We start from the raw sequence: 27092 nt of genomic DNA on the forward strand, positions 1-27092 counted from the left end.
GTTTAATAGCTCTGTATTTTCCTGTTATTTTTTTATTAAATTCTATCTTTTACTCGCTGTTCTAACTGCCATATGATAAAACTTCTGGTCCAGTATTACTATGAATGCGTGGTCTGTGATCTTGGTGGCAACTTGTTGTGCTGTGATAGCTGTCCTCGCACTTATCATTTGCAGTGTCTTAGTCCACCTCTTAAGGTATGCTCATTTGAGCTGGTTTTATGCTGAGTTCTTTCTAATTTTTTAATTATTATAATTTGTATTACCAATTATGAATTACCATTCTCATTATTTGATTCTGTATCTGATAATCTGATAATGTTATCTCCTGAAGCGCATCCCCACGGGGAAGTGGCAATGTCCAAGCTGCTTTGAAGAAAATGATCACCTAAAGCCTATGGACCATTTGGAGTCAATTTCAAAACGAGCAAGGACCAAGATAGCTAAGGACAAGCCACAAGTTGGAGTCAACTCACTTTGCCTTGAGAAAGTTTCCCGAATTTTCGGAAATAAACATGTTTCCAAGAAAAGGTCATCAAGCAAGGCAAAGCCTATTTCAAGTTTGGGGGTGAAATTCTTTGATAAGAAACCATTTTCTTCCTTAGTGGATGCAAACAAACCATGTGACCCATCTGTTGGGAGTTCCATAGAAGGAACTTCATCGTGTGCCGATGTTGATGACAAAAAATCAAGTGCTTCCCCAACAGTTTTCCTTGTGGATGAGAGGGCATCTTCACCTGCAACGGAAATTGTTTCTCCTTCTAAAGATACTAATTTAGAGTCAACTGATGAACAGTTGGAAGGAAAGCCTGATTTATCTTGTAATCAAATGCCTGTGAAAAAGACAGTTGTTCTTGCAATTGGTGTTGGTGGAGAGGAGGGGAGAAAAAGGAAGCATAAAGATATTAATAATAATACTAGTCAAAAGAAGCGTAGGACTGAAAAGGGGAAAACTTTTGTCAATACATCTGTAAAGTGCAAGTCTGGTAATAATAAAACACCAAAGAAGCAGAAATCTGTAACTTATAGCATTTCTGCATCTGGATCAAAAGAGAAATTTGGAAAGAAAGATTCTGAAGTCCAGAAGAAAGATCAGGTAAATCTTGCTGCACTTGTTGTCATTAGATTTTACTGTTGGTAGGTAATTATTTCAGACTCTTGTAGAAAGTTATTTTATTTTCAGAGATAACATGTTTATATATTTATTACTTAATATATTTTAATTTTTATGTATTTGTCATAATTTATATTTTGATTAGTATTTATGTATTTTAATATCAAGTTATCAATATTACCACTATTGACTTGTTTATTCATGGAGCTAAAATCTTTATATATTTATTACTGAATTACTGAATATCCTTTCCAATTATATGTATTTTCTTAGTTTCTGCGCATTTGGTTAGATTTAGGAATGCCAAATGCTGTGCTTTATATAAGTACAGAAAATGTATAGTGTGGTAAAATATATCATACTTACGATCTGGTCTTGGATTTACATCAATATATATACTGGCTGAAATCTAGTACATGTTCACCATTGTTGTTGAGATGCTATTGCATGTGTTTATTCTTAGTGTGTGATTGTTGTTTACTTGGATGCAGATGATCTCTCGGCTAATAAAAGACACATCAAATGAGCTGGATATAGCAGGAAGGCATGTGGATGGAACTTTGATGCATGATGATAGTGCTATTGTTGAATCTTTGCAGGTAACCATAAGGAAGGGCTTATTGTTAGATGGTTTGCATCTATTTGCTAAAGAAATTGCTTTCCTTGGTATGCTCTATGTGAATATCATGGCTTATTTTTTACTCGTATCTGACTTTCAGGTTGATCGGGTTTTAGGGTGTCGAATTCAGGGTGAGAATGCAAACACAATACAACATGGATCTTTGACCATTTCAAATGACTCACCTGGTGATCAGGCAATCTCAGAAAACCAGAATAGACTAGTGGAGGATAATTCCACCGATGATAATGATTTGGATGCTGAAACAGTTGAAAATGTTGTTGATGATCCACAAAATGATATCAAAAGTTCTGGTAAAGAAGAAACATTGACAAACTCCAATAGAGTGGAAACAATTAATGTATACAGAAGATCTACAACAAAGGAAAGTAAGAAGGGAAATTCCGCAGATTCATTGAGTAAACCTACTGATGATTTAGATTCCTGTCCCAGGGATAGTAATGATCAGGATGATTCTACCGTTTCTGCTGAAAATTTGGAAAAAGCAAGTGACAAGATGGAGGTGGAGGAGAGTATCACTGTTGCTTTAAGAAGCAATGATAACAGTGGGCTTCCAGAAAACTGTGAAATACCGGCCACTCTTGAGACAAAACTGAAAGAAGTGGATATGGAGAAGGGAGTGAGTACCGATGTGATTGAGAATAAAGTTCTGGCTGCTAATGTGGCTGAATCTTCTTGTCTAGATGGAAAGAAAGTCTCCTATGAATTTTTAGTTAAGTGGGTAGGAAAATCTAATATTCATAATAGTTGGATTTCTGAATCCCGGTTGAAAGTTCTTGCCAAGAGAAAACTGGAAAATTACAAGGCAAAGTATGGGGTATCAATAATAAATATTTGTGAGGAGCGTTGGAGACAGCCTCAGCGAGTTCTTGCACTCCGCACTTCCAAAAATGGAGCATCTGAAGCATTTGTAAAATGGACTGGACTACCTTATGATGAATGCACTTGGGAAAGTTTAGATGAACCTGTGCTTCAAAAGTCTTCTCATCTGGTTACACTTTTTCATAAGCATGAAGCCCTAACTCTTGAAAGGGATGCATCAAAGGAAAATTCAGCAAGGAAAAGCAATGAACATCGGCATGATATATTTAATCTTACGGAGCAACCTAAGGAGCTGAAAGGAGGTGCCTTGTTTCCTCATCAACTTGAGGCTCTCAACTGGTTACGTAAATGCTGGTATAAGTCCAAAAATGTGATACTTGCAGATGAGATGGGACTTGGGAAAACAGTCTCTGCTTGTGCTTTTATTTCATCATTGTATTTTGAATTCAAAGCTAAACTTCCTTGCTTGGTCTTGGTACCCCTTTCCACAATGCCTAATTGGCTTGCTGAATTTGCACTGTGGGCTCCGGATGTGAATGTTGTGGAATATCATGGCTGCGCAAAAGCAAGAGCCATGATTCGCCAGTATGAATGGCATGCTAATGATCCAAGTGGGTTGAATAAGAAAACAGAAGCCTTTAAATTCAATGTGCTTTTAACTACATATGAAATGATTCTTGCTGATTCTTCTCATTTGCGCGGAGTTCCTTGGGAAGTTCTTGTTGTTGATGAGGGACATCGACTGAAAAATTCTGGAAGTAAGCTTTTCAGTTTGTTGAATACCTTCTCTTTTCAACATCGTGTACTGTTGACAGGTACCCCTCTCCAGAACAACATTGGTGAGATGTACAACTTGCTCAATTTCTTACAACCGGCATCATTTCCTTCTCTGTCTTCGTTTGAGGAGAAGTTTAATGATCTTACAACTGCAGAAAAGGTTGATGAATTGAAAAAACTTGTGGCTCCTCATATGCTTCGTAGACTTAAAAAGGATGCAATGCAGAATATTCCTCCCAAGACAGAAAGAATGGTTCCTGTTGAGTTGTCATCCATCCAAGCTGAATATTACCGTGCAATGCTTACAAAGAATTATCAAATATTGCGGAATATTGGAAAAGGGGTTGCTCAACAATCTATGCTGAACATTGTTATGCAACTGAGGAAGGTCTGCAATCATCCATATCTCATACCAGGAACTGAGCCTGATTCTGGGTCTGTTGAATTTCTTCATGAAATGAGAATAAAGGCTTCAGCTAAGCTTACTCTCCTGCACTCTATGCTAAAGGTTTTACGCAAGGAAGGACACAGAGTTCTTATTTTCTCGCAAATGACCAAGCTGCTCGACATCCTTGAGGACTATTTGACCATAGAGTTTGGGCCTAAAACATATGAGAGGGTGGATGGCTCTGTTGCTGTTGCTGATCGTCAGACTGCAATTGCACGCTTTAACCAAGACAAGAGTCGATTTGTTTTCTTGTTATCTACCCGTTCCTGTGGACTTGGGATAAATTTGGCGACTGCTGACACTGTCATCATCTATGACTCTGATTTCAACCCTCATGCTGATATCCAAGCCATGAATCGAGCACACAGAATTGGTCAGTCAAAGAGACTTTTGGTATACCGGCTTGTGGTTCGTGCTAGTGTTGAAGAGCGCATCTTACAGCTTGCCAAGAAGAAACTGATGCTTGATCAGCTTTTTGTAAATAAGTCTGGGTCTCAAAAAGAAATAGAAGATATTTTGAAATGGGGAACTGAAGAACTCTTCAATGATTCTCCTGGCTTGAACACAACTGAAAATAACAATAGTAGCAAAGATGAGACGATAATAGATGTAGCACACAAGCAACGGAAGAGGACTGGTGGTCTGGGAGATGTTTACAAAGACAAGTGCACGGATAGCAGCAGCAAGATTGTGTGGGATGAAAATGCAATTTCTAAATTGCTTGATCGATCTGACCTTCAAGATGGTTCAACAGATATTGCTGAAGGGGATACCGAGAATGATATGCTTGGCTCAGTGAAGGTAAAATAATTCACTTGCGTCTAATACAGTCTTCTATCATTTCTTTAAATTCTGGGTAGAATTGTACTGGTAAGTTATATGATGTGTGGTGTGAATACATGAATCTTGTTTTGCATGTATATGTTTGGACGAGGACCCTCTCCCATTCTTCCACTCTAGTTTAAGTTCTTACACGATGATATTTATTTTTCTGTCGAGTAATCTTAAGAGCTTATGCAATGGCTTTACTGTACTGTAGTAAATGGTTGTACTTGGTTCTAGAGGAGCTCTTTCAAAGTTTCATTTGTGATTAATGTGTAGAGTATCTAAACAGAGTTTGTTGATGCTCATGTTCCCTTTGCGCTAATATGCATCCTAGTGTGATGGGAAGTTTCTCTCTCCTACAAATGTTTTGTTCTGCATCAATTGACTGGTTAATTTCTCTTTTATTTTGATTTTTTTTCTTTGAAATATTCCACTTTGCTTACATACTGTTAGATATACAAAGACAACGATGCCCCTAATCATGATTGTAATTTTTTTTATTCAGGCGGTCGAGTGGAATGATGAGCCAACTGAAGAGCATGGAGTGGATGAATCTCCTCCTCACGGAACTGATGATTTGTCTACTCAAAATTCTGAAAAGAAAGATGATATTGTTATGATTGCCAATGAAGAAAATGAATGGGACAGACTACTGCGTGTGAGGCAAGGAGCTTTTACTTGCTTGTATCCTCTATTTCTGTAACATTTTACCTAAATCAAGTTGTGTGAATGTTTACTTATGCACCTAATTACCTATTTAAAAAGAATAGAATTATCATTTTAGCTCTAAACCATATAATGGTAAAGGTGCTACAGTTATGAGATAATGGCTTTTGAAAAATCAGAACCTTTTAAATGAAACCTGGGATAGGTTATATCTCTAGAAATGATGGTTGTACAATTATCATCATCATCATCATCATCATTATTATTTGGCAGCACAATTAGCTATCCAGTGTTCTGAATGTTTCTTCTGCGTATAATCTGGTTTGCAGGTGGGAGAAATATCAAAGTGAGGAGGAAGCGGCTCTTGGTCGAGGGAAGCGCCAGAGGAAAGCTGTTTCTTATAGGGAAGCATATGCTCCGCACCCAACTGAAACAATGAGCGAGGTAATTTGGTTTCTTTCTGATTTTAAGTAAACCTACTTTTAAACAAGCTTTAGAAGAGAAATGAAAAGGGTTCGCTCCTTTGGTAACATCTCAGTATCCTGAACGGTGTTTTCTTGATGTTAATGTTTTATTGATGTGCTTTTTCTACCAGAGTGGCGGTGAGGAGGAAAAAGAGCCAGAGCCAGAACCCGAACGTGAGTATACACCAGCAGGACGGGCTCTGAAGACGAAATAGTATGTTTTCTGCCTTTGAAATTTCCGAGTTTCTCTGCAGTTACTAAATATGGGTATAAAAGATAAATTTGTCCTTTATGGAGCATTTATAAAGTCCTACTTGCTGTCGGCTAAATTGTTCATGGTAGTTTGAATTCTCATACATTAATTTCAGCTAAACAAACTGGTTATATATGGTATATTGATACCTCCTTCCTGGTACTGGTTAGATTATTTCTATATTGGTCTGAATTATTCACTGTAATACTAATTCTCAAGCTAGTATATATGTTGTGCACTTGTAGTTGGTACTGTTTTCCGGAATGGTATAAGCTTCATAATTAAATGTGCTCTCAATGCTGAAAACACTTTCTATTATTGGACAGTGCTAAGCTCCGTGCTCGGCAGAAGGAGCGAATTGCTCGGAAGAAAGAAGCAGCATCACGTCCTCCTGAGGAAATCCCAGGAGTTGAGCCACTCCCACAATTTCCAACTAATACTAAGGGTGGGGACATAGGAGCTGGAGCAATGCATCCCGTTCAAGAGGTGCCTTCCATCAACTTAGTGGACAGCAAATCTAATCAACTTGCAGAAGCACAAGTTCAGAACAGCAACAACACAGATACCATTTCAAGGATCGACAGGCTTTCGAAACATAAAATGAGCAACCATTTTGATGCTCATTTGAATAATCCAAGCCGTACTCTACCTGACATTTTTGTCCCAAATCACCATATTAAGGGCGGACCAAGTACCTCAAACTCTATGCCCCCCAACAATTTGTTGCCTGTCCTGGGACTTTGTGCTCCTAATGCTAACCAGATGGAATCATCAGAAAGTAATGTTCCCAAGTTAAATTGGAGACAAAATAGACATGGAGTCAGACAAGAATTTCCATTCAATCTTGCCTCTTGCTCTGGGACATCCATGGATGCAGAGGTCAGAAGTCAGGAAATGGCACCAAATACCAAAATACCAGATGCCTCGACTGAAAATGTTAAACATAGTTTCAAAAATAGCATCCCTGACAGCAATCTCCCATTTGTTCCGGTATGCTCACTTAGTATGATGAGTTTGGACTTAATTTTGGGTTGCCATTGGCTTTATGTGTGGTTTTAATTCATATCCATTTGCTTTTTGCAGTTCCCACCTTCTGTTAAAGGAAAGGAATCCAATGCATTTGAAAAATCAGGTGCTAGATTCTCTGCTTTCCAGGAGAAGATGGCCCTGCCAAATCTGCCATTTGATGAAAGGTTACTGGCACGATTTCCGCTTACAACGAAGAGCATGGCAAATTCACATCTGGACCTCTTACCGAATTTGTCATTAGGAGGCAGGTTTGAACCTCTGAATGGATCTGGGCAAGACCTTCCAACAATGCCAGCACTACCTACTTTCAAAAATCCCCCTGAAGACATGTTCAGATATAATCAGCAAGACAGGGATGTTCCTCCCACCTTGGGTTTGGGACAAAGACCAACCCCATTCCCATCTTTCCCAGAAAACCATAGGAAGGTGCTTGAAAACATAATGATGCGAACCGGCTCTGGATCGAGTAGCTCGTTAAAAAAGAAGTCAAAATCAGATGGATGGTCTGAAGATGAGCTCGATTCCCTGTGGATTGGTGTCCGTAGGCATGGAAGGGGTAATTGGGATGTCATGCTCAGAGATCCCAAGTTAAAGTTTTCAAGGTATAAGACGCCTGATGATTTATCAGGGAGGTGGGAAGAGGAACAAGTAAAGGTCTTTCAGGGGCCAGCTTTTCCTGTGCCAAGATCTTCCAAGATGACAAAGTCTACCAAAGCTGCACATTTTCCAATCTCTGATGGAATGATGGAAAGAGCTTTACAAGGGAGCAAATTCATCTTGCCACCGAAATTTCAAAACCATTTGACCGACATGAAATTAGGGATAGGTGAGTCTGTGTCTGGTCTGCCACATTTTAGGACATTGGATCGACCTAGTTTGCAAAATGATCAGTTTGTGCCAGTACCATCTTGGAGTTCAGACAAACATAGAGCAAAACTACCTGAAGATGGTTCTGCTGAAGCATCTGATAGGCCTGGGACTTCTAATGTTCTTTCTGAGCACCCATTTATGCTCAATTCTTTTGGAGCCAGTTCCTTGGGTTCTTTAGGTTTGAATTGCTCAGGTGGCCTTGATATACGGCAGAAGGAAGATGAACAAGGAAACAGGAAGCGAGGAAAGTTGCCAGAACTTCTGGATGGATCGTCCAACGATTTGCGCGATAATCGTGCAAATGTGGGAAATGGTGAATCAATGGGCTCAGGATTGGCATCTAACGCCATTAGACCTGATCTTTCACACTCAAAAGGAGATGATGTAGCTGGAAGTAGTACTTCAAAAGACAAGCTTCCACACTGGTTGCGAGAAGCCGTGAGTCCCCCTGCCAAGCATCCTGATCCTGAACTGCCACCTACAGTATCAGCAATTGCTCAATCAGTTCGCATGTTATATGGAGAAGATAAGTCAACAATTCCTCCTTTTGTGATTCCTGGACCACCTCCATCCTTGCCAAAGGATCCCAGGTGTATCCTCAAGAAGAGGAAGAGGAGAAGGTCACCTAAGTTTGATCAGGGTCTTGCAGATTTTGCAGGATCCAGCAGGGACTTCCCCAGCAACCGCGATGCTGATAATGGTGCTTCAAGCTCAACTCCATCGGGGCCACCATTTCCTCTACTTTCTCAGACAGCAACTCGAGGACCTCAGCAGGTCGAATCCAACCTCAGCTTGCCTCTTCTAAATTTAAAAGATTCAAGTCCATCACTCTCATCCGGACTGTCTCCTTCCCCTGAAGTGCTTCAATTGGTTGCATCTTGTGTTGCTCCTGGGCCTCATCTTCCGCCAGTTTCGGGTGCTTCAAGCTTTCTTGAGGGCAAGCTCCCATTGCCAAGGCCTGTTGCCAGAGCCAAATTCAAGGACTCTGAAGGTGCCTTTGAAAACAAGAAAGCGCATCAAGTTTCACCAAAAACTTGGTGTCCACCTGAAGACGATATAGTAGAACTCCCTGACAGCGGAGATTCCAGCAAGACTCAATCGGATCCTTCCCGGGTCGAACGACCCGATGAGGTTGAGGAGGTATCATCCGAGGGAACAGTCTCGGATCATGCGGTGAGAGATCAGGAAACACAACTGTAGTTTCTTGAATTATAAATAAAAACCATATTCTTTTCTTGCTGCTTAGAGCCTTCTCACCAAGATTAGAGCCTTCTCACCAAGATGCTAGAATTTTTGTAGGTATGACAATGAGTGAAACTAGCAAATATAGGATTGTTGAGAACATGTGAAGGTTTTTGTCTCCAAGTGAAAATGAAATATAGTATTGCTTGCTGGGTATTTTGTTTTATTCCATGGCATTTTTTCAGTTGGAACAAGATACATAGTGCCATGAAGCATTTGGAAACATTTGTGCTGCAGTAACAGTACATAAACATTACTACTGCAGTGACATGTTCTATTCTATCATTCTGCCTAGGAGAAAGGGTAAAGTTTCATAACCTAATGTTCTTGAGAATTTTGAAATATATTGTATTCTGAATTTTAATGATATATACAAGCTGTTTATGTATATAACTCTTTCAATTGGATGGGTCCGAAATTTTTTTATTTTTTGGTTGTTATTTCCTAGGCAAAGTGAAATTGCCCAAAGCCAAATTTAAATAGTGAATAACTACATTTCAAATATATTTTCAAATGCCTGATGGATGTGTTACTTGAAATGTAGACATTTATTTCAATGTCTAAGGAATTATAACTCATAAATCATATATAAAAAGTGAAGATTTTATCTAAATATAGAATTGCCTTATACTTGAATTAACAATTAACATGTGTTATTTGATCCAACTTTATAATCTCATACTTTGCAGTTTGCATATCAATTTGGATCTATACAATTTTTCTAAATATTTAAAATTGGATTAACTAAATTCCTAAAGTGGTTCTTCAGATTTGGGCTGTGCACCAATTTGACTCTTGAGATTCCAATTATACTATTTTGGACTCCAAGATTGCGCTCCGGGCTACATACTGGCTCTTCACGCCAATTTCGGCGTGAGTCAGCAATTGACTTGCTGATGTGGCATAACTATTGCCACTTAGGATGAGCATAACAATTAGATGACGTGGATAGGAGTGTACAATTCTCCAATTTAGTCCCCGTTCCCTTTATAAACCCTAAAGCTTCTTCTTCCTCCTCTCATTCTGGTTCTCTCCATCCACGTTCTATTCTTCATCTTCAATCTATAGAAATAATCGTTGCCCATGATAGGCAGGCATTGGGAGCCACATTGCAGGAAGCTTGAACTGGTCATTCATCATAACAATCTCTAAGTTTACTACTCATTCACCATAATAATCCTTCTCATTCACCATCGTGTATCTAAATTAGTCCCAACACCAAACATTACAATAGTTTATACCAATCATGTCTAGATTAAAGTGAAATGAAGTGAAGTTACGAGAGTACTTTTTGCATATCAGAAATGAAGCTCCATCCACGTGTTTTATAGTCACTAAGATCTTTATGTAGCAACTCTAGGAACCACTTCCAATTATCCTTGTTCTCCACTTCCATAATTGTCCATGCAATGACGTATATATGGTTGTTAGCATCTTGTCCAACAACCAATAGGATTTATCTTGCTTGACTCAAGTTTTCACTTTCTTACTTTACTTATGGATAAAATGGAATATATCTTACCCTACTTCACATGAATAGGAATAGAAGAGAGGGATGTTCTAACTCGACCCATAAGAGGAAGGGTAGAGATAGATTAGGGAAGGAAGTTAGTATAAGTCTTTGTACTTGTATCATTGCCCTCCGAATACAGTCTTCAAGAAGGCACCATCAAGTCCAATTAGTGGATGACACTCAGCCTTAAAACCATTCTTGCATCCACTCAAACAAACGTACATCTTCTCAAAAATTACCTCACCACTTGGCAAAAGCTTTATGCATATCTGAATTGTGGAACCTGGGTTGGTCTTCAGCAGAGTTTCACCATAATTCCTCGTCAAGGCATATTGTGCCTTCGCATCACCATAAATTACATTCCTAGCATAAAAAAGTGTCCGTAAGATTGAATTCCTATTAAGTGACAAATCGTATTTGGTCTTAAAGAATGTTGTAGCCTCACAATGCCAAATTGAGATATTTTCTCACTTTTTTCACCAACTTACTAGCCACCCAGTTTCTATTTGCTGTCCTATTTTTATCTTCTGTTGGATATATATGATCATCTAGGAAGGTCTTAACTTGCCAACAACTGTTCCCATGATCCCTCGAAGCATAGACTACCCACTTGCATTTCTTCACTTTACATACTGCCCTAATCTTTTTGCTATCATTCTTTTTGAACCTGATTCGCCTTCGTTCTTGTATAGTAAACTCCCTCGTTACCTCTTTGAAATTCCACTTAGTGTTGAACTTTATGCCTACTTCCAAGTGCAATTCACCAAACCTAGCAACATGCCTAAACACTGGAAAATTTTTCTCTGATTCGTCCTCTTCATCCAGCTCATCTTCTGAATTCGGTGGGATTTTCATCTCCAAAGAATACCATGAATCTGCACTATCGAATTCTGAAACCCGGATCATAGGCATTATAAAGATCAGCCCTGGTACCCCTAACAAATCCAATGTCAACTTCGTCATCTGAAACGTCTTCCACAAATGCATTATCATCAACACAAACCTTCTCCTTCCCTTTTTCCTTTCCACTACCCTACTGAACCTTCTTTCTCAGATTTTATTTTCTTTTTTTATTCTTGGAGGAAGTAATTTCGTCTCCAATGCCTGATTCAAATGAACTATCTTCCAGCAGTACGAGCTTATACAGCTTATCGTAAGCACTCTCATAGCTGTTATGAGAGTCTAAGTCAGAAGAGAGCAATATGGCATCACCTCCATCTAACTTGATTTTGAAACAGCTTTCCCTAAAGCCTTGGGGGTGAAAGATCTCAAACAATAATATCTCCTGGTCTTGGTCACTTTCTTTTGTGTAGGTTTCAGGATTATCTTATGTAACATCCTTACTATCAGAATGTCACGCTTCCGGCTGCACCACTTTAATAACGAGGACATTACGATGACTTCTATATACTTAATAATAAAATAGAAGCCTTTTAACTCGAAACTGTATCGCTGTATGCTTTAAAAAACTAAAAGTTCTTTTTCTTTTTACAAATATGCTTATATAAACAAATTCAATCACACACACACACACACACACACACGAGACTTTTCATACAAGTAACTTAAAAATATTACAAACATAAATATCATTACAACTCCTATCCCTCTTAACTAAGGCGAGAAAAAAACTATAACTAATATATAAATATACAACAGAATCAGATGTGTAGAAGAAACTCCTTAGTTCCTCATCCGTCCTAAAAAGAAAAATATGTAGGGGGTGAGAACCTAACCACACGGTCTCACTAGAAAAGTTTTGGAATTGTCATGAGAGAAATATAAAAGAAAGTTGTTTTCAATCACAATGATCATCGCTCGTCTTGTGAATCTTTTCAAAAACTAACGGTTACTTATTAAAAACCCAAATTCATATTTCCATTATAAAATCTTAAAAGTTATTTAAACTATATGAATGACCAACTTGTTCTAAGCGTAGGTTCATTAAGTCTATGTTAAACCAGTTTGATTTTTCATACTTTACTAAACTTAAACATAAATCAATCGCGGCCTCCAGCCCATCACATAATCAATCATGGCCTCCGGTCTAAGCAAAAGCAATCAACACACAACCCACCGCAGTCAATGTGAATGTCAACGAGTTAATACTCAAAATGGTCTCTGAAATTTGACCCCCGACGTAATTTAGCCCTCAAACTTTCAATTGACTCAAATTGTACCCTAAAATTTTGACCCGTGCCTCAATTTGATCCTTCCGTAGTTTTCCGTCACTGGAAAGTTGACCTGGCAAATTTCAGGGGCCATATGGTCAACAATTTGGTTTCAATTTTTATTTTCTATTTTCACTTTCAATAATTTCTATTTTTAAGATTTTGTGAAAAAAAAAGAAACAAAATTATACTAAACCAAACAGTAAAAATAGGCACCAATCAGTCCCTGGTTTTCTTGAATAAAATTATACTTACCAAATATAGTTGATTTTAAGGGAAATCTGATTAATGAACCCTTAACTCTTAGCTCCCGGTTTTGCTTGTTGTTTCTACTTTGTTTCTCCAAAACTGCAGAACTACTACTGCTACTTTTCCCAGCATGAAAATCTATCACCTTATTTACCTTTTCATGGTATACAGCAGGTGGGGCAAGCCTCAATTGAGGCAAGTTTTCTATCTGAATAAATCTCTCATTTTTCTGCAAGCTGTTCAAGATCTCAAACTGCAAAACCATTACTAAGGTTAATAAAATCTCTAGAAAATTCATGACCTTAATATATAGTGATTTGTGTGTAAATACTCGTGATATCTGTTGATGTCCATAAGAATTCTCTGCTATATCATTTTCATGCAGAGGAATGGGGCTTCCATGTGGGGTTGGCATCTTGTAGAGAATCTGCTGATCAAGCCATTGTCAACGATAGCTGATTTGTTTCTAGACCTCAAGATTTCAGGTCATAATGCAAGTAACAAGAAGTTCCAAATGTGATAAAATAAAATGGTTAAATAATAAATACTTAGCCAGATAAAAGTTAATATTTGGTACCACTAAACATCTGGGAACCAAAAGGTTAATATCATCAAAAGGGTCCCTGAACTCACTTGGTGATATTGAGTGCTCTCACAAAGTTCTAGTACATATGCATCCCAGTCTGAATCAGGCAGTATTTCCGAAAGTGCAAGCACTTGTGTTTCTTTATTTTTTGGAGTTAAACCATGAACCAAGACATTTGTTGCAGAGTACCTCTCTGAAGTCAAATATTCAAATATTTGACACAGTACATCCTTTGAGATTTTAGCTCTTTGGAGAGCGACATAATAGGCAATGAACTCAAACAGATAACCCATGTCCTTCAATGGCCACTCTTTTATCAACCCATCATCACCACTACTAGAGGTCGTGTCTGGTGAAACAGATTTAATATCAATTAATTTAACAAGAGCATCTACTGTGTTCTGAACCAAAGTACTTTGATGTTCTGTAATACCATTTTCTTCTTTTGCTTCTTCAATGGATTGATCAATCGAGTTTAGTGAAGATGAACCAGTAATTGAAATTTCATCTTCATCAAACGCACATCTAAGAACATCTAATGTAGCTTCAGTGTCCAACTCTAAGAGAAGATATACATTCAGACAGGGTTGTTTTGCAACTAAGTTTGATTTTGCCTGTGATTTTGAAGCATTAGAGTCTTCTAACAAGAACTCTACAAGTTCCTTTCTAAGAGTCTAATTTCAGAAAGTGGTTTTAAGTCTCACCGATGCTATGCGCACATGGTGTTGCTGTAGGCCAAGTTGGAAGCTTTTCACACTTGTTTACCTAGTACTATGCATATCAGGGTCACCCAAAATTTCCTAGCACAAGCAACGGAAGATTCAGAAGAGGAGTGGATGCAGACAGCCAACCTGAGCACCACGATGGCAAAGAAGAACCAGAATACGCAGAGCCAGAGCAGAGGCAGATGCTGACTCACAATTATGACGACGATGATGACTCAAAGGCCGAAGCAGAGGATGGCGAAGGCTAATGGAATAAAGAAGCACCAGAAGAGGCAGATCCAGAGAACATGCTAGAGCTACCTGAGGCTTGCTCCTGCTCCCCAATCCCCCTGTTTTTCTCTTTCCAGCGTGTCAAATGCTGCCGGCACCACTTCTAGTGGCCGACCACCACTGCTGCTGCTCAGTCTAGCAACCCTGTACCCCTTACTCTGTCTCTGTTTGCTTTACTTCCAGGTTTTTATATTTTATATTTTATTTTTTTCGTTTCTTTTAATTTCTTTGTTCATTTTAGTTAATTTTGATTAGTTAGTTTGATTTGGTTAATTGGTTAGTTAGATTAATTCTCTCTGTTAGTTGATTATAGGTTAGGTTAGGTTAGGTTAATTTAGTTAGTTTACTAGTTTCTGATTCTTGGCTCAATGTGTTTGAAATTGTTCTAAGTTGGTGATGTATGGTGGAGATTCACTGTTTTACTACTGTTTTTCTGAGTTTGCTGTTATATTCTGTTGAACCAGTTTGATTGATGTTTTTGTTGGATTAATGGATAATTTGCCGACGAGCTAAATTGGTTACTTGATCTGATTGTCTGAATTTTGTTAATCCATGATATTGATTGCTGGATTCTTTGGTTTTTACTTTATTATTTCTATTTGCCATGTTGTTATGCTATCTTACATGTTGGATATGGTTTAGTGAATATGTATTATGTGCTGATGAATTGGAATTGCAATTTATTGGTTTGATCATGCCGAATTTCTGAGTTATCTTGTTGCTTTTGTGTTATTAAGGCTGAATTTGATGCATTTGTGTTGCAAAGTTCCCTTATTATTGTTATTTGGTATTGTTTCTGACTTTGCATCCCAATTATTTGCAACATACATCAAAATGCTTTTTATTGAACATTTTGGTCAATTCTTTGACATCATTTCTTATTCTCTTCCTGTTTTACCTATTTGCATTGATGGAGTTTGAATTGGTTTTAAATTGACCAAAATGTTTGCATTTGGTATGTTTGAGGTTCTTTTTGCCTAATTATACAAGATTGACAAATTTTGGCCTATGTAAAACATTTAATTCATTTCGTTTGTCCTTAATTGGTTTTTGGAATACATTAGGCTTGGAACTTCCCGTTTTTCATATTAATCTTGTGATTTTATTGTTGGAAAGCATTTTGGTGTTTGAACTTGCTATACTTGCCTTGTTGACCATTATTCTTGTTTATTCATTCACCAATTGCTTATGCTTTATGCCTATATGTCTCATTTATGTTTTGAATTACATGTTGTAGCTACCATGTAATTTGATTCATTATTTCTTGTTTAGGCATTAAGTTGAGAATATTGCTTCTGTGCCCTTGAGTGCTGCTTATGTATACCCTTGCTTTGTTTGCCGTGTGATTACATTTCACATACACCTTTTTTTTATTCTTTTACAGGATGACCGCCAGAAAAGGAAAGGAAAAGACAAAGGGCATAGAGCCGAGTAAGAGGGGAAGAACCCGACAAATTACTGAATCAGTGGATAAACCACAATCTGAGAGGACGATCAGTAGGAGAGGCCAGATTAATCAAAGAACACCTTCTACTGATCTGTCTAAGTTCTCCAACCTCTACTCAGAGCTCAAGTTTTTTGAATTTCAAAAGAGGAGCCTCCATGTTGAGCGAAAGCTCCAGATCCTCCCTGAGATGAGAAAGTTCACTGATGATTGGATTGATCAGCGGGGATGGAAATGCATCTTGGGTTCTTGAATTCTATGCCAACTACTACATGGGAGTCCTCGATGCAGTTTACCTCATAGACAAGCAGATTTTGGTGACTGACGAAGTCCTCGAGGAGATCCTTCACATCCCGCCTAAGCTTGAAGGCCAGGATGATTATGAGAGGGCGGAGGAGGATCGACTCATTTTGACCTTTGATTGGCACAAGGTCCTAGAGGTGATAGCCCAGTCGGATAGCACATGGATTTATGGTACTCAGAAATCGGGCCCCAAATCTATTGCCATCAAGTACCTGACTATTGAGGCCCGAGTATGGCATCAGATTCTCACTAACTATGTGATGCCAAGTACCTATGAGACCGATATCACAGCAGATATGGCGGTTTTTATCTGGTGTGCTTTGGAGGGTAAACAGATGTACCTTCCAAGACTCGTCAGGAAGTACATGGGACGAGCTCACATCATGGGCAACCTAGCCTTCCCTTGCTTGAACACTCGGTTAGCTCTGAGGGCCGAGGTTGTCTGGGAGGACGCTGATGAGAGACCTACAATCGCCGGAAGTAAGAAGATCATACCTCATGGCGACTTGTACAAATCTTAGCCATCCACCAGATGCAGAGGGTGCAGCCAGGCATCCACTTCAGCACCAGCACCTAAGCAGCCACAGTTAGCAGCAGCACCACCATCACCATTATCACAGCCGATCCATCATCTTGTCCAGAGACTCTTCGAGGAGATAACCCGCTTGGAGCGTCGTAGGAAGTGACGCTATGAGAATATCAAGCGTCAAAACTGGAATTGGGACCCGATGATCGAGGAATTAGACACCCCTCAGAGCATTGCAGTGAGAAGGAGCAGAATCCACCAGTTAAAGGTGGTGATGAGTAAAGCTCCAACTTGTTTTACTTGCACGGAAGACCGTGCATATTTTTAAATGTGGGGAGGTCGAGCGACAAGATCGGCTGTTGGGTGATAATTTTTCCTTCCAAACACTTACTTTTTTATTTTCATTATACTTTTTGATTATTTGCTAGTATTTTGATACTTTGAGTACCTTTTAGTTTATTGTACTTTTTATTTTGATTTGTATATATTTTAAATATCTTTTCGAGTTTTAGCGTATTTTACTTCTTGCATATGGTTTGTACATATATATCTTTAGCATTTAGTTATTATTGGATAATGTGATAATGATTTGTACATATATTCTAGTTTACTTTTCTATATGCATATGATGATTTGGATTGATAGAGAATAAGAAAAGAACCTAAAATTTTGATTTTTTATCCAATCGCATCATGCATACATATATATACATAATAAGTTTAGTCAAAATAATTAATTTTCAAGACATTTATTTATAGGGCATCCCATTAATTTGAGCTTTTATGTGTGGTTGAATTATATTAACCACTATTTTCATTCTTGTGTGTTATTCTCTTTCTATGATTGCAATATTTGACTTGTTTAATTTTTTATGTCAAATATTTTGTGTATGAATGCATTTACATCATTGAGGCCTTTATTTTATTTAGCTCACTTACCCAAATGGTCTTACCTTTTTATCTACCATTGTTAGCTAATATTGAGCCTATTTAATCCCCTTTTTGTTCTTAATTTTAGCACAATACTACTCCTAAGTGAAAAAACAATAATTATTTAGTTTAGATCTTTGCTTAGACTAGTGAGAATGTGCATCATCTAAGTGTGAAAAATTTGAAAATATTGGTTGAGAAAAATGGGTATTTTGCATTTTTGTTGAAAATCTTGAAAATTGGGTACATACTCATGCATTGAATGTTGAACCATATGCACTAATCTTTTTATATATATTATCTTATTGAAAAAAAAAAGAGTTTGAAAAAAAGAAAAATGAGAAAACAATAAAAAAGGGACAAATGTTATCAAAAAAAAGTTTGAGAAATAACTGCATATGTGATATGAATTAAAAGAATGCATGAGTGTGAAAAAAAAGTGAATAATAGGTAGTTAGATTTTGCATTAGAGTTGAATAGGTTGTCATAGGTTAGGTGGGGGTTTAAGTTAATCAAAAACTCAATTTCAAGTCTACTTAGACAAATACAATCTTACCATGACTCTAACCCCATTACAACCATTTAAAAGTCCTCATGATACTTGTATATATGCATTGAATAATTATTGATTGTTAGATGAAAAATAAGTCTTCGAAAGCAAGATTATAAGAGAATTGAGTGAATCGACCCTATACACTTGAGCGATTAGAGAGTATACACATCTAGCGAGAGATTTAATTGCTCAATTCTATATTTTCACCTTTTATTATCTATTATCTTGCAAGTTATTATATCTTTTAGAACTCAAATTGATTTATGAGGATTGCATTGATTGCTATATTGAGTTAGCCCTCTATACATATATGTTTTTTTGAAAATTAATTTGTTTTGACTAAGTAGATACTAATAGATACAAGTAGATAGATAGATAGACAGACAGATATAGATAGAATAGATATAGATAGCTTGCTTTTAATTGGTGTGAATATCCCTTGATCTTGTCTTTCTTGATGTTTAGCATGAGAACATGCTATTGTTTAAATAAAGGGAGGTTGATAAATCCATATTTTATGATGAATTTTGGGTGGAAAAGAGTAGAATTTATCAACTTATCTTACATTTATTCATTGAAATTGTATGTTTTTGTGAATTTCTCTTAATTGTGCTTAATTATAAAAAACATATTTTATGCTTTAAAATTGCTAAATTTAATTCACTTTTATCTCATTTGATGCCTTGATATATTTGTTTAAGTGATTTAAGGTTTAGAAAGCAAGAATGGTTTGAAGGAATGGAGGAAAAGCATGCAAAAATGAAGGAATTATGAAAAATTGAAGTTTTGAAAATATTTCACAAGTAGCAGCACGTGATTTGCTTAAGTAAACATGTGGATCGCGATTTCATGCCCATTTTTTTGTCTAATCCAACTCATTTGTTATGCATATGGAGGCAATATTCAAGGGAGATCAAGCAAGTAGTGTAAGTAGTATAGTAGTAGTTTAAAATGATGTTTTAGGTAAAATTCTAGTAGAGGCTCCAACTTCTCTCTAGAATTTAGGGTTTCTTAATTTAATTTCTTCTTAATTTTAGATTTTTATCATTGTTTTCGTTTAATTTTTTTTATATTTTCATGCTCTAATATCTTGATTCCCTTAGTTTTACTTGTTAGCTTCTCAATTTTGATTAATTTTAGTTATTGAACACTTGTTGAATTTTTATTTTCTTTAATGTAATTTTGATGTTTTTCATATTATTGTTGCTTAATTGAGTTATTATTATTGCTTTCTTATTTTGGTATTTATAGATTTTATAATTCATGCAATTTACCATACTTTTTTTAGGGAGAAAAATTCTAAATGACCCCTGACAATTACCTCAAAAGACAACGAGACCCTTGACAAAAAAAATACCCAACCCGACCCCTGTGCCAAAAAAAGTCAATGTTGTTTTTTTTTGCACAGGGGCTAATTAGTCCCAAAAAAAATGTCAGGGGCCGGGTTGGTATTTTTTTTTGTCAAGGGCCTCGTAGTCCTTTCGAGGTAATTGTCAGGGGCCGGGTTGGATATTCATGACCTTAAGTTATTGATGTCCAATATTAATTGGTAATTTAGGATTGTTAGTTGATTTTATTTCTATTAACGCTAGTCTTTCAATAAGTCTAATTAGTGAGTTGGCTAGGACTTGTAGATTAAAATTAATTATGTCTATTTGACTTTCAACAAGATGCCTTTTAGCATTTAAAATCTGTTTGCTCTTTATTTTCTTACAATTTAATTTCTTGTCAATTGCTTTTAAAATCTCTTTTTCTCATAACTAATAATGTGCATACCTCACTACAATTTTTTTGAGAGACGATCCGGGATTTAAAACTTTCGATTTTTATTGAATTGAATTTGTGACAAACAAACTAAACTCTGATTTGGATTAGGGGTGGCAATGGGGCGGGTAGGGGCGGATTTTTGCCCTACTCGACCCCGCCCCGCCGTCCTGTTATGCATATACTACCCGCCCCATCACTACCCGCGGGTAGTAAATTACAGAACCCGAACCCGCCCCTGCGGGTACCCGCCCGCCCCGCCCCGCCCTACAATAACCCGCATCGAACTCGCCCCGCTTCTACCCGCAGGTAGTAAAAAGTTAAACCCTAATCCGCCCTTACGGGTACTGCCCCGCCCCTACTCGTCCCTATAATTATTAAAATCCAACAAATAAAATTAAATTTTAAAATTTATATAACCTTCATTACATACATAACATAAATTAAAGTAAAAATTTAAATATGATACAATATTATTAATCATTTTACTAATTATTTTATATATAATACATATATCATATATACCGGGGCGGGTTTAACCTAAACCCAACCCCGCCTAGCCCCACCCCGGAACCCGCCCCGAGCGAGTAGGGACGGAGTGGGTACCTACGGGTTCCCCAATCCCGCCGCGCCCAAGAACCCGCCCCGTTAAAAATCTGTCCCATTGCGGGGCGGGTAGTTACCCTCCTCGAGCGGGTAGGGGCAAGCTGGGTACCCACGGGTTCGGGTAGTGTTGCCACCCCTAGTCATTTGTTAGTTTGAAACTATACTATTGACAATATTCTTTTTGAGAAATTCTGAACCGACGTTTGACCCGCGTCAAGCAATTATGACAAGTAGTACAATTAGCAATTAACAGGATGTCAATTAGGCAAGCCAAGTAATTATGCAGACCCAAGCAAATACAAACAAATACAATATGATGCATGCCTGTCCTACGAACCGTGAGCTCAAGTGTCGGTTAAATTGTCAGAACTTAGACACATCCGGTAGCTAACCCGGACATTATCTCTCAATACGAAGGGAATCCTGAACCTTCCAATCAGAGAGAGACTATGATGTAAAGATAGGAAATCATCAACCTAACTCGTTCATACCACAACCAGAAATTGAATCGAAAGGAATTCTTAACCTTCTCCATTCAATTTTCCGATGTAACAACAGAAGAAATCCTCAACTCCGCTTGCCCACTGCAACAAGAGAGAGAATCATCAACCTCAACTTATCTATAGCAGCAAAAGAGAGAATCATCAACCTCAACTTGCCTATTCGTGAGCAGGACAAAGTCACCGTCCTCAAAACATCAATCAAATTCTCATTTCAAATTATAATCAAGATCAAAGTCAAAACCGCAATTATATATAATCATATTTCAATCAAACCTCATCATAATCATAATTCATCATGTTCACATATATAGATGTATAACCAGAGGGAATCTTCAACCTCCCCACCAATTCATTATCAATGTATCATACTTAGATTCATTAACCCCAATTCCTTATTGACTTATCAATTCCATCCTTTCATGGGTAGGGTAACACCACCATCCTCACTGTGGGCAGAAAGAACCACTATTCCCGTAGCAATTTCATCGATTAACCAAGCGTTTATCTGGGAATAATTCGATTTAATTCATTATATTTTTTTCTAGTTTATTCAAAGCTTAATTATTAGTTATTAGACTTCACACAGGGTTAAACATGGGTTATAAACATGTTGAGAAGATTAAATAGTTCAAAAACAGTATTTTGGCCAAAATGGAGTGGCTATGCATACGCATGCCTTGTGCGTACGCACGAATCCCAAATCATGCATACGCATCCATGATGCGTACATGCAAAATCCACCACTTTTCAATTCTATTATCTATTTCATGCGTATGCATGACCAATATGTTTTTTTTTTTTTAACAAAAGAGCTCAACACAGTAAAATGGAGCGACAAGGTCATCAACAGAGTCTGAAAAACAAGTACAAACAAGAAACATAACGCCTAGTAACAATCCCTTGTGTTATCTCCGGCATTGCCATCAAAAACAAAAGGGATCCAAGCTACACCAATCTCTGTAGCTGATCAAAGATTTGTGAAACACCGCTTCTACTCCAGACTCCTTATATTAAAGATCCGCCCATTCCTCTCTAACCACACATTTCAAATAACTGCAAAAAAACATATGAACCACTTGTTCCGCTCCTCTTTCCTGTTGATAGCTCCTGTCCAGCTCTCAAAATGCTCTTTCAATGAATCCGGAATAGCCCACTGCCTCTTAAGGTCAGATAGCCAAGCGCCCCACACCTGCCAAGTAATTTCGCAACCAAGAAACAAGTGATAGATATGTTCAACATCTTTATTACACAATACACACATGTGATCACCCTGGCTAATAATTCTTAGCCTAAGCAACCGTTCTTTGGTATTCACCCTGCTTATCAAAACAAACCAGACAAATAACTCCACTCGTGACGGAACCAAGCCTTTCCATACTGTTTTGGTAAAAATGTAGCTGGAAATCTCCTCCGGAAGTGTTTCAGCCTGCATCTCCTGCACAAAAGAGTTAGTTGAAAATATCCCTTCCTTGTCAAACTTTCAAAAAACTCTATCCTGTGTACCACATGCTAACTTTACGGACCAATATGTATGTACAAGATTCAGTTATCCTAAAAAATACGACTCTGCATAATTTAGTTTTCACCTCCTTTTCAAATATCAATAATTTTTGCTACAAAATTTTATTTTTATCCATTCTTATATCGTTTTAAAGCTCTCATTATTATCTTTAATTCAAGACAAGTTTCATCAAATTTCAAACTCCAAGTGCCAAGTTATTTCCCGTCAAAATTGGTCAAAGGCTCATCTTTACCAAAATCTGCATAATGTCATTTTAACCAAATTCACTAATTTACTTTATTCCAAACTACCACAACCCATCACTAAATACTATCAACACACATTTATCAATACTCAATCACCTTCTAATCATTCAAGCTCAATTAACCCAATTCCCTCTCATATAGCATAAACCATCAAAATGCACATTCACAACAACAATCATAACTCATCAATTATCAATTCAAACTCATTATCTCAACTACAATTAGCCACATGGCACTTATGCACTTATCATAAATAGTCTTAGTCCCAAACTCTCACATCAATAATCATAATAGGCAATTAAACCACACCATTATAATTATGCCCACATACATATACATATATTCATAGCGTAATTCAAGCTACCATTCAATCAATTAATCACTACAACAATCAAATATACAAATTTACGAGACTCACTTGATCACCCAAAAATATAATTTTCATATTGATATCGATTTATAACAATTTTTGGTAATAAAATAGTTTTAAGAAAAACTCCTACTTTGCTGACGATAGTTTCTAACCTTTGAATTTCGTTTACAATCCAATCCAAGCCTCAACTAAAGCTCCACATGCCAAACTAAGCGTTCAATTCTGCACCAAATCAATCCAAGCACTCAAGCAACACTAATTATGTCAAATTTTTCATCACTTACCCTAAGGTTTTCGTTCATTTATTGGGAAAAATGAGAGAAAATAGTTCTTTTACCTTTTTTTGTAAAATCTTGGTCAAAACCTCGCTAGAATTCAAGGTTAAGCTTTCCCTAATATAAACATTAAAATCACAAAATCTCAACTTTAAACTAACCAAAACGTGTTTTTAGAATAGAAACAGAAAATAGGACAAAGATTTCGAAGTTTCTTACCACAATAGCTAAATGAAATCGAAGAGGAAGTCGAGACGAACGCATAGCCGTAAACATGTCGTCAATTGGAACTACAGATTGAAAGTTATGTGGATTTAAATATTGGTGTGAATGGTGACAAAAAAGGAGGCTATGACACTCTTCTTCTCCTCTTTGTTGGTCTTTCTCTCACTTTTGGGGGAATATGTGCTGAATTGTTAAGTTATGAGGGTTATAAACTTTGGGTTTGAGCCCAACATGAGTCCGTTTGTGGTTTTTGGTGTGATTAGCCCCATCTTGAGCCAAAACATTTAAGATAAGTGTCTGAATTTTTGTTTTAATTTTTTTTTATCCTTCCTAAAATAAGGTTCAAAATCTCAAATAACTTATATTTTAATTTTCAAAAATTTGAGATTTTATAATTTAGACTTAAGCTTCAGTTTCGAATTAAAATTGATAGGCCTTAGCATTATTTCTTTAGCTTGAGGAGTATTAGTCACTGTAGGGTTAGGATCATCAGTTGCTTTGCTCACACTCAATGGAGGAGGCTTCTCAGTAGTTTTGAGAGAAGAATTTTGGACAGTGGTAGTATTTGACTTTGTTTACTTTCCAAAATCGCTTATTCGGTCATCAAGGTACACCATAACCTCCTGCCCTTCTAATATCTCATGTGATAAAATTTTATGTTCAATGTACACATTAATAATACCATCATTTTTTTCACCAAAAAAATACATCTCTCTTAACACATTATCAAAGTTTAAACGTCTCAACCCCACTCCCAGACTCCTTCCTAGCACAAGCCACCACACTTCCTTCACTTTATCATAACCTAACTCATTGACGTAGTTTCTCAAATAGAACACATCCAACATGTCCACATCAACCTCATCTAAACAGTGCTTGTCAGGAGAATAAGCCAACCTTCCATCCTTACTCTTTTCAAAAAATTTTCATGATAAAACATTATATATAAAACTACATCCATATGCATCATAACAAAACAAGAAAAAACTTAAAATACATGAAACTAACAAAAAAAATAAACACACTACACCATCATAAATAGCTCCTGTTTTATTCAACAAAAACAGAGCATTCAAACCTCGTTCGAACATATGAAATTATGAACAACAAAAACTCAACAATATATTATTCCCAAAAAATTATAAATGCAAACGAAAAGAGTAACTTAAACAATCATGGAAGAATGATAAATGAGCCTAAAAAAAATTGACCTTGAAGATAGCTTAAATAGCTTCCCGCCCTTTGCTTCAATAGCTCTCCAGGAGACTTCCTTCAACTTTCGCGCAAAGAAACGGAAGAAATTGATGACGAAGCAGTGCTGGCCTAATCTATCGCCATTGTCTCTGGCTATGGAGGTGACGAAGCGTTGATGTCAGAGAGAAAATAGGAAGAAAATGTAGTGAATGATCAACCCTTCACCCAAGCAACTATTTCATTCCATTAAGACCGAAACGGCGACGTTTTAATTTCAAAACGCTTCAGCCGTAAAATGACGTCGTCCCGCTCATCCTATGTGGCAGTAAATGTACCACATCAGCAAGTCGGTTGTTAACTCACGCCGAATTAACGTAAAACGCCAGTATGTAGTTTAGAACATAATTTTAGAATCTAAAATAGTGTAATTATAATTTTAAAGGCTAATTAATGTACTGTATAAATCTGAAAAACCATTTTGAGAATTTAATTAAAGAGTAAAGGATAAATCCGGCCCTGACCTTTTTTTTTTGCGGACATTTTCGTCTCCGATGATTGGAAAATACATTCATGTCCCTAACCCTCCGAAAAAGTGGACATATTTACCCTTCTGTTAGAGTCGCTCCGTTTGGCCTGACGAAAAACGGTGACATGACTCTCGTGGCGCTGACCTGGCCGTTACGGAATGCCACGTAGGATGGAATTTTGAAAAGAGGACGTATTAGTCCCAGGAACCCAAACGTCGCCGTTTCTCCCTCACCCCTCCAAACAAACTTTAATCCCCTTTTGCATTTTCAACCAATATTCCAGATTTCAGATGAATAACAGAGCAATTCAGCGACATATTCACTAACAGAGCACAAATTCAATTTCACAGGCTCAGTTCACCATTCAACCAGTCCAGATTGTGTAATTTATGAAGAATCAGCCACTTACAAAAAAATGCATATGAAGGAAACGGCTTTGCTCGAGGAGGAAGTTGCCATCCAGGATGGCGGAGCAGCAGCGGAGGGGTTGAATCTCCCATCGCAGCAAGTGGCGCTGGCGAAGCTGCAGTTCTACATCGAGGGCTGGATCCTGAGCGGCGAGAAAAATTGGTCTTGGCTTTTGGTCCCCAGAGTGTTCTTGCGGCGGCGTCCTCGGCGGAATCGAAGGTTCCGAGCCAAACCCTTGCTTTCTTCAACGAGTCTCTGATTTCGGCGGCGAATCTTCCCCACGGTCTCTTCCTCGCGCCGCGGTATCTAACTTCCTTCAATACTGGCATCGGCCCTAATTCGTTTACCTCCGCCGTGGGTTTCAGAGCCGCAACTCCTCTGCCTCTTCCCATGGCGATGGCTTTGGTTTTTGATGAGCGGATAATTTATACACTTTTTGACACTGTTTTTAGTATGTTTTTAGTAGGATCTAGTTACTTTTAGGGATGTTTTCATTAGTTTTTATGATAAATTCACATTTCTGGACTTTACTATGAGTTTGTGTGTTTTTCTGTGATTTCAGGTATTTTCTGGCTGAAATTGAGGGACTTGAGCAAAAATCAGATTCAGAGGTTGAAAAAGGACTGCTGATGCGGATTGTTTGAGTTTGGACAACTGACGGCTCATCTTGTTGCTCAGATTGGGTAACTTTCTTTTCGTTTTCTTTTCAAAAATGTTTTCAAAAATAAATTATTATATGGCTTCAGAATTTTTAAGAATGAATTCTAGTGTTTCATGAAGCATGTTGAAGCCTCGCTGGCTGTAAAGCCATGTCTAAATTCATTTGGACTGAGGCTTGCAATTTGTTATCAAGAGCAATTTAGTTGTTGCTCATCCAGCTGCTGCTGATCCATGATCATCTGCTGAAGCTTGGCTGGCCATTGGCCATGTCTAGTGTTTTGGACTGGAGCTTTCTTTGAAAGCTTGGCTGGCTAGTGAGCCATGTCTAATTCCTGGACTGAAGCTTTAGACTAAGAATGCAAGATTCCTGGAAT

At 37.5% G+C, this 27092-nt stretch overlaps 4 protein-coding genes across 5 annotated transcripts in view; 3 read left to right on the plus strand and 1 right to left on the minus strand.

The window, feature by feature from the left end:
* Positions 1–9554, plus strand: part of LOC107631503 (protein CHROMATIN REMODELING 4) — a 13121-nt gene extending 3567 nt beyond the window's left edge. For both annotated transcript variants that reach the window (XM_016334966.2, XM_016334967.2), the window contains 9 exons: positions 94–195; positions 332–1093; positions 1603–1710; positions 1831–4599; positions 5129–5286; positions 5619–5733; positions 5885–5967; positions 6333–6996; positions 7090–9554. In XM_016334966.2, the coding sequence (XP_016190452.1) occupies positions 94–195; positions 332–1093; positions 1603–1710; positions 1831–4599; positions 5129–5286; positions 5619–5733; positions 5885–5967; positions 6333–6996; positions 7090–9105 (6777 nt within the window). In that variant the 3' untranslated portion in view covers positions 9106–9554. The remainder of the gene's footprint in view (positions 1–93; positions 196–331; positions 1094–1602; positions 1711–1830; positions 4600–5128; positions 5287–5618; positions 5734–5884; positions 5968–6332; positions 6997–7089) is intronic.
* LOC107631502 lies at positions 12614–15267 on the minus strand. The gene is made up of 7 exons (XM_016334965.2): positions 15184–15267; positions 14692–14825; positions 14518–14635; positions 13714–14340; positions 13412–13507; positions 13087–13333; positions 12614–12904 (listed from the first exon to the last, which is right to left on the minus strand). Exons 1-7 carry the CDS (start codon positions 15265–15267, stop codon positions 12813–12815), a joined length of 1398 nt encoding a protein of 465 aa, XP_016190451.2. The 3' UTR covers positions 12614–12812.
* LOC107631501 lies at positions 14339–17516 on the plus strand. Its single transcript, XM_016334964.2, has 2 exons — positions 14339–14844; positions 16046–17516. The coding sequence occupies exon 2, from the start codon at positions 16312–16314 to the stop codon at positions 16927–16929; it is 618 nt and encodes a 205-aa protein (XP_016190450.1). The 5' UTR covers positions 14339–14844; positions 16046–16311; the 3' UTR covers positions 16930–17516.
* Positions 20300–27092, plus strand: part of LOC110269544 — an 8405-nt gene continuing 1612 nt past the window's right edge. Inside the window, exons 1-2 of the mRNA XM_021117482.1 lie at positions 20300–20489; positions 26078–26463. Coding sequence (XP_020973141.1) covers positions 20300–20489; positions 26078–26463 — 576 coding nt within the window. The remainder of the gene's footprint in view (positions 20490–26077; positions 26464–27092) is intronic.

This window comes from Arachis ipaensis, chromosome B03 (assembly GCF_000816755.2).
Source record: "Arachis ipaensis cultivar K30076 chromosome B03, Araip1.1, whole genome shotgun sequence".
NCBI classification, from domain to species: Eukaryota; Viridiplantae; Streptophyta; class Magnoliopsida; order Fabales; family Fabaceae; genus Arachis; species Arachis ipaensis.

Bases quoted from the DNA above. Each gene is read 5' to 3' on its own strand.
- LOC107631502 (XM_016334965.2), bottom strand. From the start codon at position 15,267: ATGGCAAATAGAAATAATAAAGTAAAAACCAAAGAATCCAGCAATCAA. The intron at 13,508-13,713 runs GTGAGTTCAGGG...CTTGATCAGCAG, and splicing joins AGAGCACTCAATATCACCAA to ATTCTCTACAAGATGCCAAC. The intron at 13,334-13,411 runs GTATTTACACAC...ATGGTTTTGCAG, and splicing joins GACATCAACAGATATCACGA to TTTGAGATCTTGAACAGCTT.
- LOC107631501 (XM_016334964.2), top strand. From the start codon at position 16,312: ATGATTGGATTGATCAGCGGGGATGGAAATGCATCTTGGGTTCTTGAA.